Genomic DNA, 14,823 nt, shown 5'->3' on the forward strand with positions numbered 1-14,823 from the left:
CCACTCTCCACACTCCCAGAACATCCACCCCACCTTCAGTATACGCAAGTTCACTTGTGGATGCGTTATAAACAACTGCTTGTAAAAACCATGAGCCAGGGAGCTGAAATGCCACTTAAATGAGATTAAATTCTTGAATCACACCCTCTCCAGACTCACCTTTCAGATGCAATTGTTAATCCATGACTTGGTATTTCTTTACTTCGACCTATTCTACCCACAGCAGATGAAAATTATTTGCTACATATCAGAAAATGAATTAATAACTGCATTTGAAAGGTCAGAGCAGCAACAGCTCCTCCACTCCCAACAGAACTTACCTTGCTTCTGCTCTCGTAACTGTGTATTCAAACCACAGGATGTTAGGAATGAGGCTGGTATCTCGGATTAAAAAGAACTCTGAAATTGGCCTGAAAAAGGACAATGTGGTGGAAAGGGGAAAAAAATTAGACTTTCTCTACTGCAATTTTGATTTTTAAAAAAAGCACAAAACCTGCTCCAGTTAACAGTACTATTCTATCACTTCAGGTTGTGAAAAGGCTTCTTTGTTACATTTAATAAAAAACATTTTTTTTCTTTCCTTATACAATATTTCCAGACTATATTACGTTTAAATAGCTCTGCAATTTGACTAGATCATTAGACATTCATTAAGAAAGGTCTGCTGTTCATCTTGCAAAGCTCCTCCTGCATACTGCCGCATCTCACAGCTTTAGTAGGGCTTTACAAAATGTAGCAATTGATTGAATTCCCTCTTACCCACCCTTATCAAGGACACATGATCCTTTGTATATGCGCATGCACAAGAAAACATGGAGGAACAAAGTAGGTTACACAACAGCCAGTATGCAAAACTGGGACAGAGCTCAGGAATTCTCATTTCTAACATCCATAACAAACCTCCACAGAATAAAGAGACTTACCACGCAGCTATCCTTGGGAAGAGGGGAGTTAGGATCTCCTGTGTGAAGGCAAACCAGGCTATGGCCATGATGCTTCCTGCCACACCTCCATATAGGACTTGGCTCCAGGTGTGGTAAAGCAAATAAACCCTGCAGGGGAAAAGAAGAGTCATCAGACAGGCTTTAAAACAAAAGGAGCCAAGACTCAGGAGCTGAGGTGTCACTGGACCCACAGACATAGGTGCAAGTTATCCTCCAGATGTTAAAAGTGGGTGTCTTTTTTCAGTAAAAAGCTAGCAAAAATAAGGGGCAGGGGGAAATTGCGGAAAAAATTCTTCCCAGCTATAGCAGTTTCAGCTTTGACCACTTTTAGTTTGAGCTTAACTTAATAACCCTCACATTCTTCTTCATCCATCTTTGGATCAGTTGAAGAACTAATACTGTTAGTTCCCACAAGAGACTTTTCCAAAGGCAGTAACAGGACAAGTCCCCTCCAGGCCACCAAAGCTGGGGCTTAAAGGCTTTTAAGAACATGGACAGCATTTTTTTTTTTTGTGATTTTGCTGCTCTCCAATGTGACAGGCACAGAGGCTGCATGACCAGTGTGCTCACTATGACTGCAAGTACTCAGAGCTGCACTGTTGGCCTGTTATATGTGTGCACAAGCTACATTCAAAATTATTTTTGCCCATATATAATTATGATCATCTTATCTGACCTTCTGTCTAACACAGGCCACTTCATTTCCCCTAATTTTATTTTAATTAGACCATATATCTCTGACAAATTTGTCCTGCCAGGATTTTAAAATAATTAGTAATAAGTAATCAGCTGTAGCGTACAATCAACTGTGCCAACAGGTAATTACTTTCCTGTGGAAAATGTGACCCTATTTCTAGCTTGAATTTGTCTGTTTTTCCAAACACTGGAGCTCACTTTACATTTAATCTACTAAAGAGAAAAAAAAAATCATGATCACAGTTCCATTTTCTTTATCCACCTTAATACAACTAAATCTTGCAAGCCAACGAGCTATAAATGTTTTGATTAACTAATGTTCAAGCAAAACAATGGGATTGATCAACTGTAGCAATCTGCAGCTGATGGTGTGCCAAGGCATGGGGCAATGCTTCCACACTTACTGCTGGAAAGAGGGCGAGGCAGCAGGGCTGGATGGAATATGGCACTGGAACCCACGGGGAATTGGCACAAGCTCAGCTGATTTGGGGTTTTGTAAATGCTTCTGTGAAGCACACACATGTAGCACCTTTGTTTATTGGGTCTCATGGCAACACCTCTACAAAGCTCTGACTGTAGGGCGCAGTGGAGAATTGGGTGGGAAAGGCAAGATAAGGAATGCCAGGGCTGCTGGCTGGGACAGGCCACGAGGCTGTATGAGAGCAGAAGACAAACAGTTGCTCCATACCTACTATATGAGACTAGCAAAGCCACTGTGACGAGGCAGATGGACAGCACATGTCGCCATAGTAAATCCAGAAACCTCGCATTGTTTGTTTGGTGCATTCTGAAAGAGATGGAGAGCCATTAGCACAGGGCAGGGAGCTGAGCAGTCCTGACCTCCCTCCCTCTGAAACCCTGGGAAAGCTTTACTCCATTGGGGTCATGGGCAGCTCAATCCCATCCCAGCAGCAATCTGTCCCACTGGCAGCAGTTAAAGAGCAGCCAAGAAGCCGTAAGTGTTTCTCTCCAACTGTGAACAGGGATTGCTGTGATGCTCACACTGATGTGAGAGGCAAGTGCTGAGCATATGCAAAAGGGAGTCAAGACAGAGTCCCTCCATCACCCACAGTGCCAGAAGGAACTGTGGGTTTTGTCTTCCTGCACACATAGAACCACAAGACAGAGCCATGCCCCAGCAATAATTTCGCCAAAGCACAGGTAAACCCAGTACTTGGTAAGGGAAGTCAACTAAAAAGTCATGCAAATGGACAGCTGTTATCCAAAAGATTGTAGCTAACCCCACTGAAACTGAGACAAAATGAGAAAGCAGCTCTTCATTTCTCCTCCTTATCCTTCACCTCTTCCCTCACACTGGGGCACCATCACAGCTTAGAAAAAGAAAATTGGGAGACCTTTACCCTGACAGGTAAAAGGAAGCCCACTCACATCCTCATTTTCAGCCATGGTAACTCCAGCCCTACATTCAGATTGAGACAGACATGCTCCAATCCCACGTGAGCCACAATAAGTTGTGCATGTCCTCAGATTCAAGTCCCACTCAAGTGTCCCCATTCAAGTTATCCCACTCAAGTGTCACCCAGCAAGAGAGCCACCCATTTCAAGTGTTTCAACATGTTAACAGCCAAAACCTAACCTGAAAATTTTACCTTAAATAAAGGAACAGAAAGGAATAGACAGAGAAAAACCACATGAATTGGGAGTGGCTGGACGGCATCCCATATTTTGTGGTCACTGTTGAATGGGCTTCTGGGAAGAGAAGAAAAAACAGTACGGTCAAGGTATGGTCAGCAGCTGGAAAACTCCAGATATGAAGCCAGACCATGCTGCTGGAGGACATACAAAGTTCTCAGGACATGTCCCTGCTCAGATGGCTCTGTCAGCCTTTTTACACCCAAACATCCACAACCAATGTGAGGCATTGGGGGGAAAAACCTTCTAAACCCCCAGTCAGCATTCCACCCAAAACTCCCCAAACCACCACACTCATGGTCCATACCTTACCTTCACACGGCCGAGGCTCCCGGATTACATTTTTTATTAACCAGTTCACTCCCTCGTTGAACACCAGCCCTCCCAAGAAAGAGATCTGTGAAGGCAAGACAGCTATGTCATCCCCTCTAAGAGATCCTTCTACTTACCAGGCTCTCTCTGTTGACAAAACCCCAAACATTATGTTCCTAATTTTCTTTTTTGACTACTAGAGTTAAAAACAATGGCTTCCGAACTCTATACCTAAGGAAGAAAAACATTTCTTTTCAGCACGCTTCCTATTTGACAACATGTTGTGTATATGCAGCTTTTCAGCAGCTGATACACAGAAAAACAAAAATGACACTGTAGGGCACTTCTGCCAGCACCTTACACCAGCAAGTGCAGAAAGTGACCTTTTTAACAGGGCAGGTTTTTGGGAACTGGCTTTTCCTGATGACCAACAGGGGGAGTGCAGACACTGTTACTTGGGTAAATAGTTTAAAATAAAGGTGACTTTTTAGCTTTCTGGCTTTTCCCTCTATGAATATTTTCATCTTGAAGCTGCTGTCTTCAGTCTAAGAAGAATCCACATTCTGAGCTAGGCCAGACCTGGTAGCATTTATTTTTACTCTTCACAGTTCATACACCTCCCCTAAATTAGTCCTGCTGCTGTGATCAAATTCCCAACTGGTGATGACACTCTGCCTCCTTAGCACTCACTCCCATTCCACATGATGAAGCAATTTTTCACTCACATCCTGAGCCACAGATCAGGCTGCTGCAAGTCAGCCAGTGTCTCTCTCCAGCCCAGTGATGATCTCCCACGTGAAGAACTGAGAATAAACCTCAACACTTGTCTCATTACCAACACCAAACAAATCCCTGTATTGAGAAACCTATACATCTGTGCAATAGTGACTCTGGCTTCTTCTCTCTTTTGGGCCAACACGAAACCTTTGAGTTGCCAAAACTGAACAGCTGTATTCCCTAGTTAAAAGTCCTATTCCCAGGTCCCTTGGGCCACTGGTTCCCATGACACTGTGGCCCTATGTAGATTCAAAATGTGCTGTCAAAATCCTTTCAGTGGCCCATTTTATCTGTTTACTGAGGACAAATGTTACAAGAGGTTTGTATGTCCTAGAGGGAGTTTATCCATGACACTGATTCCCAACCACCTGGCAGAGCAGATAGAAAGCATTTTAAGAATTTGGATTGAAACAAGTCTCTTCTGCCCCTGGTATTCAAACTCACATTCGAAAAACAGCCCTTAAAGACAGATCCAGTCCCTTGGAAAGCTTTAGGTTTTATTTTTATTCCCTTTTCTGCTTCAGTAGTTCAAAGAAAGTGCTGCATCCCCCTGAGTTACACACACCATTTCCTGCATATGCTGCCCAGTGCTATGATCCTACTGGATCTTGGGAGTGTTCCCACTCTGCAACAGCATTCTGTACTTCCTCAAACATCTCCCTGGATGGTTCTGGACAGATAATGTCCAAAACACACCAGAGTAACAGAGAAGTCAGAAAAGGCTGAGCGGCCTTTTAACATGGTCCAGGTGCTAAGTGTCTCCTGCTGTTCCCTGACAGAAAGATGGCTTTCCTCATCTTGCTCCTTATAGAGAGAAAAAGAAGTGTGAATACAGGAGCCCCAGGTGACAAAGGAAAATACTTTTGTCATAAGGAGAGGCTGGGAAGGGAGAGAAGGACTCACCGTGTGAAGCTCTCTCTTGAATATGATGAGTGTTACAAAGCCAACAATAATGAATATTGGACCAAGACTCAAATAAGCTAAAAGCTGGCCAGAAAAATCACCTGGGGAAACAAACAAGAGAAACAAATCAGTATGAACTTCACAGGTACTTGCCTGCCACCATAACACGGGTTCATCAGAGCCCTGCATCACAGAGCAGAGGGGCAAACTCAGCAGTGCAGCGAGTCCCTGTGCTCCAAAATGACAGAGGAGCTGAGGCAAGGAGACAGCAGTACTTCCATGCAGGTTCAAAATCAGGGATGAAAGGAGCCTGGAATCATTCAGTAGAGATTACTGCCACCCAATGTGCAACAATAACCATGGGTGTGGGCCCAGAGCCGCCTTAATCCAACATGAGCACAGGCTGCTGCAAAAGAGGCAGCATCTTTCCCTTCCCCTCATTCCTATTTCTTTTCTGTGCCAGCAAACAGTCCCCAAACAAATCCTTTTCCACTCCCTCACTAATATGGGTTAGTTTTCAGCTGGATCAGCTTCCTAATCTGTCTCACCATGTGTCTGCACGAACACTAGCATTAGCAAAATGGGAAGGAAATAAATAGCTAAACATAGCAGGAGATGTCAGGGAAATAAAGGAGACTCTGTCTTTTTAACCAGTAGCCCACTTGTACCACACAGAAGGGGATTTGGGCCTCCAACCCATATAATTAACAGTCTAATTATCCTCCAGGAAGAATCAGAGAGCAGCAATGGGACCTCACAGAGGTCACAAGGTCCCTCAAAACCTTTATTCTGAACAGAAGTGGGCAGCAACAGTAAAGAGCAGCTGTGCATTTTGATCCAAGTTTCTCTTGCCTCTCTTCCCCAAAAAGGGAACACATACAGAAGTATTCAGAGAAAAGATGTCAGCACAAATAACAAGGAAACAAAAAATTATCACAGCAATTTTGCTCCAAGATCAGCAATTCCTATCAGAAGAGTGAGGACTGTCTGCCAGAGAATCTTTAAATACAGAAGTCACCACAAACTTGCTGTATGAACCCAGTGAGCAATAGAAGAGATGGGTACTTTTGTGTATTGGTTCTCACAGACCAGATCATCTCCATCCCATCAATGAACACAAAAGGCTCAGCCCGCACATAAATTTGTCCGTCTTCACTCCACTCAAAAGAAAACAGGATGCCTCTGCCAGGCTGAGCATTGGACTCATTCCTAGATCAATTACACTGCAAGATATCGAGTCTCCCCAGCCCACGCACCCACATTTCAAAGCAGCACTTGGCCAAAAGGACTTTAACCCTGGCCTCTGAGTGCTGGAACTGATAAAAAAAGAAGTTATTGCCCTTTTACAACAATGTTCACGTTGCTGATGTTACTGCCACAAAGTTGTGGTTACATCAGGTATAGTACATGGAAGCCTCTGGAATTCCAGAGTCTGAGTTAAATTTGGGAACCAGCAGCAAGGATTATTAGCAGGAGTTAGGTGAAAGGAGGAAGATTTGGAGGAAAAAAACACCAAGTACACTGAGTTTCCACTGAAGTGAGGTTCTACTTTGTTTTTAACCTGAAAAGCATTAGAAGACACTGAATTTGAAACTTTTCTTGCTCCATATGGCAGGTTTGTCTTGCATCAGGCGTGTTCTGAATGTTCCCAAAGCAATAGATTATAGTAACACAAAGGGGATGTAAGTGACAGTACCAGTTACCTGGCAATGGAGAATCAAGTCCCTTATGATTTTACATAAATCACAAAGTCTCGACAAAATGAGTTCTGTCATCAATGATGAAGGAATTCATGAGAGAAGCCACCTTGTCAAGAGACAATTAAACTACCCCGAAAGCCTTAGGAATACTTTCCAATAGTCTCAATTCCAGTATTACCAAATAAAGAGAGCTCATCATCAAGAGATCACCATGTTTCAGATCATTCACTGTTAATCCACGGTACATAAAGGCTTAGCACTTCCACACTAAAAGCCATAATTTTGTCAAGTACAAACCAAACCAGATTATTTATCTTCTCAGGGGGTTCTATTTCTTGTGCAGATGGTGGAAAGGTACTTAAGCAAGTAGTCTTTTAATTTAAATAGGATCAGCAGTAGCAAACTCAAAATCCTCTGTTATGTTACATGACAAAACTCCCAATAAATCAAATCACCCAGACTTCACAGCCACAAAAACCACACCTGAGAGGGGAACCATCACTCCCAGATGTGCCTACAAGCACCAAGTCCTCTACTCAACACAAAAGCTCCTCAAGTATTTCAGTGGTCCATTTAAAACAGAGCAGATATCACTAATAATACTTCATGTTCCTGTGGCTAATGGCAATTAAACACAGTCACATTCTGAAGGCACTTTTTCTAGGGGAGGCAAATAAACAGCTGGGCACTAACTGAAGGCAGCACTGCAGCTACCCCAGGAACACACTAATGCCATCACAAACGGCCCCACTGGATCAGCAGCTCAAGGCAGAGCTCCAGTGACTAAACCAGCTCCGAAAGGACTGGAAATCCCCAGCGGAGAGGCAAAGTGAGCTCCGAGAGAAAGGCCAGCGCTGCTCAGCGCACAGTGCTCCAGGGGCCTTGGAGCGTGATTACTTCTGTCACTCCCGTCTCCTCTCACGCTCCAGTGCGCTCCGAGACTTATTCCCAGGGAAAGGAGACGTGCAGGAGAGCCACAGCTAAAGTCCAGTCAGATCTAGCAAGCAGCACCCCTGCCTTTTTTTATAGAAATTAATTTGCCTTTAATTTACTAAACTTGGGAATTTAAAAGCAGTTCCTCCAACCAGCAGGAACAGAGAAAAAATCTGCAAAAATGCAAAAGGAGAATCTACTTAACATATCTTGGGTTTCATTTAGTTTTAAATTCTGCTTTTTTAAAGTCCAGCTTTTCCTGGACATTATTTGGAGCTCAAAAAGCAAAAATAAAGGATTCAACTACCTCATTTTTGGGCAGCCAAGAGATAAGTACGTGCAGCACTATACATAGCTCAGACACACGCTATTTTTTTCAGCCTTCATTCAGCATCTACTTCTGCTCCAATTCAACATTTTACCCAGCATCCTGCCAGTGGAAATAGCTGAGCTTCACCACATCTACTTAACCTGTATAGGATGTAAAAATGTGAATCAACAGCCCCCAACCACATCCTACCACAAGCCTTGCCACCGCCACTTCCTATTGAAGGATCTATTTGTGGCACTGCCACTGGTTGTGTGCTCTTGGCTAAGTGCATATGTGCAAGTTGCACAGACAACACACAGTGTATGTGTGTCATGGGCATTTACATCACTAAATATTCATGATATAAAAGAGTCATTTCCTCTGCTTGTGCACATCCCCATAACATGAGCTGTGGGACAGCAAAAATATCTGCAGGAGGCTTTAAATTATGGCACATCAGACATAACTTCTGCAGGGAGATTAAACAAAAACCCTGCATTAAAGCAGCCAAACTAGAGTGGGATCTGCTTCTTCCAAGAGATACTGCTCAGCTATGGAATGAGCTCTGACTTGTGAGCTCCCACCCTGCACAGAATCAGAGAAGGGTTATCAGAACAAACATTCCTATAGGAGCAGCATGTGCTGATACTGAGCACCAACAAGAACTGCTGAGCCAAAGCAGACACAGCACCAGCACCTTTGAACCTCCTCACCCACTGACTGATTCTGCACACCTGCCCCTCCAACTCTGCCTGGCTGTGGGAAACATCCTGGAGAAACTGGGAATAGTCTGTCACTCTGCAGAAAAAAAGGTTTGGCACACCAGGTTTCTCTCCTTAAAGAATTTGTCCAGTGTGAGGAGGTCCAGAAAATCCCAGAGCTCTAAGAATCCCAGCTGCACTGAAGAGAGGAAGTTTTCTTTCTTTTCTCCAAATAATAATAAAAAACCCAAACAAACCAGGAACTCAATGTTTCTCCAGTAAAACTTACCCTACAGGCAGGAAGTCCCTGAAGATGAGTTTTAAGTCTGCAGCACAAAGTCATCCCATGCAAAGCAATGCATACGGGAAAAAACAACCCTAATTATACCCATGACATGACAGGATTTAGTTCGGTTGTTATCAAACAGAAACCCTCAGACTCAGTGCGTGCCAATACCTTCAGAGTAGCATCCAGTGCTCTGCAGCAGTCCAAAAGGCAAGAACATTTTTAAAAGCACAACAGAAGTTACTGTTACAGCACTACAAAAATTTATTATGCAATTCTGGTGTCACCAGCTAAAAAGGGAGAGTACACACAGAAAAGACAAATAGAATGGGGACAAAGATAAGTATGCGACAGCAGACGTCCAGAAAACATCAAACAAATCATATTTTCAGCTGAAAAAGGAAAACAGATGATAGAACAGTTCTATAAAGTCATGAATTATATGGAGAAATTGACAGCAAACAATTGCTGCCTCTCACTGCACATGAGAGAGTGTTTGATGAAATTACTGAGCAGTGAACTTAAAAACAGAAAAGAAACAACAACCACATTAAGCTACAAAGCTCAGTGCCAAAGATACCGTGAGATCCAAAGCGGAAATGGATTCAAAGAACAATTAGAGATACAGCTTTTATACATCCATCAAAGGACTTAACAGCCCTGATGCAATCACCAGCTCATTACTGGAAGGACATAGGGAAGAAGGATTATTCCTGCCTACCTGCCAGCAACCTGACACTATGCCAGATCATTCCTTGGTCTCACTAAAGCAGAGCTGGTAATATGAAATGCTCCAGGATCAAAAAATTCTGAAAGCAGCATCAGGACGATATTTTTACAGGCTGTCCTCTGCAGCAGCATGCTTTAGCACAGCCATGGCAGCACTGCCATGGCGGATTTTTTTCTCCCTATGTTTAATCCTAACATTCCCGATGGGTAGTATTTCAGTCAGGTCTCCAAGATTCCATTCCTCAGACCAGCCTGCAGTTGATTACCACAGCATTCATCTGCTGTTTCTCATTTGTTTTGCTCAAAGTGAACATCACAGAAAGCCCTGGAGAGGTGTGTAGCCACACAAGCAACTAAGGATGGATTTGATGGATCACTATTGATAAGGAAACATTAGATCAGACAGGGAACACATTTCTGGAGACACCTCTCCACAATTAGAAGCAGAATCCCAAATTCAGGCTTTGTCTGCGAGGCAGAAATCAGCAGTGACAGCTTTTTACCCAGTCCCAGGGAGCGAGACCATCGCCCATGGCAGATGAAAGCTGGGGTTCTGCACTGGAAATCTCTGGAGATATGAGATTTTCAGAGGCAGTTGCCACAGCGGCTCAGAGCCTCTGGGATCAGCCAAAAGCTGAAGCTGTTTGCCACAGAGCACTGCATGACATGCCAAGACAGCTTAATAATTGATGTTGGTAAAAGCAGGATCTATTTCTCCTTCCAACCCCTCTCAGCAGCACAAGGCTACATTAACTCCACTGTGCTGAGCATGCTGCCAACATCACTCCTTTATAAATATACATTACCTAGACGCTTTATGGACCTGGACTTCAGATGTGCTCAGGCTGAACATAAACTGCTTTCTAAATAAAGTTAAGAGCACTTTCCCCAAATCCAGGTAAAAGCATCAGACCTTACCGTTTACTGCAAGTCATTATTTTAGACCAAAATGTTGTCTACCTTGACTTAGTAGTCTTTGACACTGCTTTCCACAGCATCTTCTTGAAGAACATCCATAGCTTGGATGAGTGCTCTGTTTTCCAGTTAAAAAACCTGTCCAGGCCCAGATCGGTGGGGAATGGAGTTAAATTCAGTTGGGGCTGGGCTCAGTTCTGAGGCAGGTTCTGTTTCATACCTTTATTAATGATCTGGACAAGGAGATTGAGTGCACTCTCAGACAGATCACTGATAACACCAAGTCTCCCTGCACTGGACACTGCAAAAGCTCCACCTCAAATCCTGGGGTCAGTTTTGTGCCCTTCACAACAAAAAGACATTAAGGGGCTGAAGCACATCCAGAGAAGGGAAAAAAGCTATAGAAAGGTCTGGAGCACCAGGAGCAGCTGAGGGAGCTGCGAGGGCTCAGCCTGGAGAAAAGGAGGCTCATTAGGGGACCTTCTGGCTCTGAACAACTCCCTGACCGGAGGGGGCAGTCAGGTGGGGGTTGGGTTCTGCTCCCAGGGAACAGGGACCGGAGAAGAGGAAACAGCCACAAATTGCACAAATTGCACCAGGGGAGGTCTGACTTGGATATTAGGAAAAGCTGCTTCACAGAAAGTGTTGTCCAGCCCTGGCACAGCTGCCCAGGGCAGTGGTGAACTCCCCATGCCTGAAGGGGTGGCCTTGGCAGTGCTGGGGGAACAGCTGGACTCCGTGATCTAAGACGCATCTCCAACTCAAATGATTCTATGAAAACAAATTAATAAACTTTTATACGTCCAGCTGTTTTATTGTTTTAGTCCTTTGTCTCCACTTTATAGGCTTTCATAAATACATGTTTTATCCAAGATAAACACAGTGCCCATCTCCTCCATACACAACCCTCAGCTGGGTGGTGATTTACCCCTCCACACAATCATCTCCTCCCTCTGCCTAAGAGCCCTCAACGCAGAGAGAAAATAATCAGGTTATGTCACATTGTTCAAGATCTGACAGATAACCCTTGTGCAGCGATTTCCACCACCTTCATTTCCCAAACCAATCCAACAAATGCAGCATAGAACACTCTGTGTACACTGTCAGGTTCAGATAAGGAGATAAGATACAAAGATGAATATATCAGTACTACTGGCAAGATTGTTTCCCATCTCTCCCAAACTGACACATTAATATATTTGAGAAGGGGGATGGCAAAGGAGCTTACAGTGTGGAGGAAAATGCAAGACAGAAAAAGGAAATGCCAATATTTCACATAAAGCATCACAGAAAACCATGAAACAGCCATAAGGGGGAGGGCTAAGAAATAATGTATCTCCAGTGCCAGGTATTTTTTCAGTGCTGTCACATTTCAAGTCTCCTAGCTAAATGGGCACTTTCAACCCAGAAGATCCCTAAGCACTTTAAAAGCTTTAGGAATTGCACTATTGAGAGGAGCTTTCATCAGGAACTAAAGTCCAGCTATTGAAACAGGACATACAGCAACACTTCACAGCAAGTTGGGGGCTCACTAAAACTAGAAATACTGAGAACAGTGTTTAGACAAGACTTGGATTTTGAACAAACTGTTAATACTACAACTCTGACACATCATTTTTCTATTATCTCTGATTATAACAAGCAGCCAAACCCAGCACAACACAAAGCACCCACAGGAGCTCCAAAGGACCGCAGGTACTGATGGAATGCAGTTTAGACATATGCCAGCTGAACACAGACCCACTTGCACACTGGCACATCAGGAATTCATGCCACCTAGGCTGCTGGTGTGCAGGACCTTTGTGGATCATACCTGTCCCAGCTGGAATAGCCTATCTTGCACTTAGGCACCTATTGCTTCTCAATGTTGCCAGGACCCAAACCCACCTTGTCAAGACCTGAGCCACAAACATCCTGTGACTGAAGTCCTCGGGGCATTTCCCTCAGCGCTGACTGACCGAAGTGCTCCCAGCAGATCCACCTGGGACAGGGACACCCTGCCACCCCCACTCCCAGCACAGCCACCAAACTCCCCTGGCAGCCGAGCCCATCCCGGGGACATGGCCACCCTGCCACATCCCCGCTCCCTGGGGTGTCACGAGGGCCCCCAGAGTCCGCTGTCACGCTGATACACCAAGCCAGACCGGCAGAGCACGGAGGTGACACCGACACCAGCACGCTGCTGCTGGGGCGGCAGCGGGGAGCTGCAGACCGTGGGTGGGACCCTCGCCTCGAAGCCGGGGGCACCACACATGGCCAGAGGGCTGCAGAGGCGGCGGTGTGGAGCGGGCAGGGCGGCAATGGAGGGCCGGGCGGCTCCGGGATCCTCGGGACGGAGCCGCCCCCTCAAGTCCATTCCCGGTCCCCTTCCCCGTGCCCCCCCCCCCGCAGCCCCCAGCCCGGAGCCCCCACCGCGCATGCGCATCGCGGCTCCCGCCGCGGCTCCCAATCTGGCAGAGTGCCTCGCCGCCCCCAACGCGCACGCGCGCCCTGCCGCCTCAGAGCTGCTGCTCAATGGCTCACTATTTGGCAGCCGCCAGCGCGGCCCTCGGCAGCGCCGCGGGGCGGCGGGAAGGGGCCCGCCGCGACCGGAGGTGCGGCGAGGAGCCCCGGCGGCGGCGAAACGGAGCGTTACCTGCGGGATACTCGACGTGAGTGAGGGAGACCGGCCGCCACGGCGCGGGCAGCGAGCACTCCCCGACTGCGGCCATCTTACCCGGATACCGGGCCGGGCCGCTACGGCCAATCGGGACGCTCTAGAGGGGCGGTGCGGCCAATGGGCGGGGGCGCGGGGAGCGGCGGGCCAATGGCGATGCGCGGCAGGTGAGGCGCCGGGCAGCCCAGCACCGCCCAATTAAACATCCAGCCCGGGGAGTGCCTTAACCAATCGGCTGCCCGCACCGCTGGCCGACAGTGGGCGGGCGCAGGGAGCGGCACAGCCAGTCGGAAGAAAGGCGGGCGGCAGAGCGTTTTCTCATTGGCCAGAGGTGCCGTGCGGATGGGCCAATCAGCAGCTCGCCCTGGCGCCAATTCTCAGCCAATCAGCGGCGGCGCCGGAGCGGCGGGCGCGGGGCGCTGAGGCGGGGGCTCGGCGGGAAAATGGCCGGACTGGTTCCCCTCAGACCCCGGCGAGAACGGCCCGAACTCCCCTCACATCCCCGGACCCCGGCGCGACCCGCTCCAGGATCCTCTCACACCTCGGCGGGAACACTCCGGGCTTCCCTCACATCCTGCTGGGGACAGCCCGCGGGTTTCCGTTCTGTTGCCGCCCGGTCTGCCCTCACACTCCGCTGCATGCGCCCGAGTTGGTGTTGAAAAAAACAAAACAAAACAACCAAACACCGAAATACGAAAAAATATATGGATTTAAATGAGAATCGTTCATTTGCAAAGGGTATTACTAAATTCAGCTCTACATCACAGCCCCACCCCGGCCACATTTCTCTTTGCCCCACACAGGAGTAATTCACTGATAACGTCCAGGGTCCGCTGAAAATGCATATTTGTATTTTTTTTTTTAAATAACACTTAGGAAACACATCTAGCTATGTAAAGGATGAGCAGCTCCTGTGTGGACATGGACATCTGAAAATAAAAGCCTGGAATAAAGTTATCAAATCTCAGAATGGTTTGTTTGAGAAGGCACCTTAAAGCCCATCTCATTCCACTCCCTGCCATGAGCCTTCCACTATCCCAGGTTGCTCCAAGCCCCATCCAACCTGGCCTTGGGCACTTCCAGGGATGCGGCAGCCACAGCTTCTCTGGGCAACCTGAGCCAGGGCCTCCCCACCCTCACAGGGAACAATTTCTTCATAAGTCCTAGCAGGAGATCCTTTGAAGGCCAGGCAAACACCTGGTCCAGATGATACTTTTTTTTTTCCACCCCAAATACCTTTAACTGCTGAAATCACTTTCAAGACCATGCCAAAAGGAATGTTCCCGTACATGACCACAGAAATAAGAC

The 14,823-nt window shown here is 46.5% G+C and overlaps 1 protein-coding gene across 1 annotated transcript in view; it reads right to left on the reverse strand.

Moving 5' to 3' along the window:
- Positions 1–13,625, reverse strand: part of DOLPP1 (dolichyldiphosphatase 1) — a 17,899-nt gene extending 4,274 nt beyond the window's left edge. Inside the window, exons 1-7 of the mRNA XM_058853864.1 lie at positions 13,495–13,625; positions 5,286–5,386; positions 3,606–3,690; positions 3,251–3,350; positions 2,329–2,427; positions 924–1,052; positions 321–410 (exon numbers count right to left, since the gene is read on the reverse strand). Coding sequence (XP_058709847.1) covers positions 321–410; positions 924–1,052; positions 2,329–2,427; positions 3,251–3,350; positions 3,606–3,690; positions 5,286–5,386; positions 13,495–13,570 — 680 coding nt within the window. The 5' untranslated portion in view covers positions 13,571–13,625. The remainder of the gene's footprint in view (positions 1–320; positions 411–923; positions 1,053–2,328; positions 2,428–3,250; positions 3,351–3,605; positions 3,691–5,285; positions 5,387–13,494) is intronic.
- Positions 13,626–14,823: the final 1,198 nt, after the last annotated feature.

This window comes from Poecile atricapillus, chromosome 20 (genome assembly GCF_030490865.1).
Source record: "Poecile atricapillus isolate bPoeAtr1 chromosome 20, bPoeAtr1.hap1, whole genome shotgun sequence".
In the NCBI taxonomy this organism is placed as follows: Eukaryota; Metazoa; Chordata; class Aves; order Passeriformes; family Paridae; genus Poecile; species Poecile atricapillus.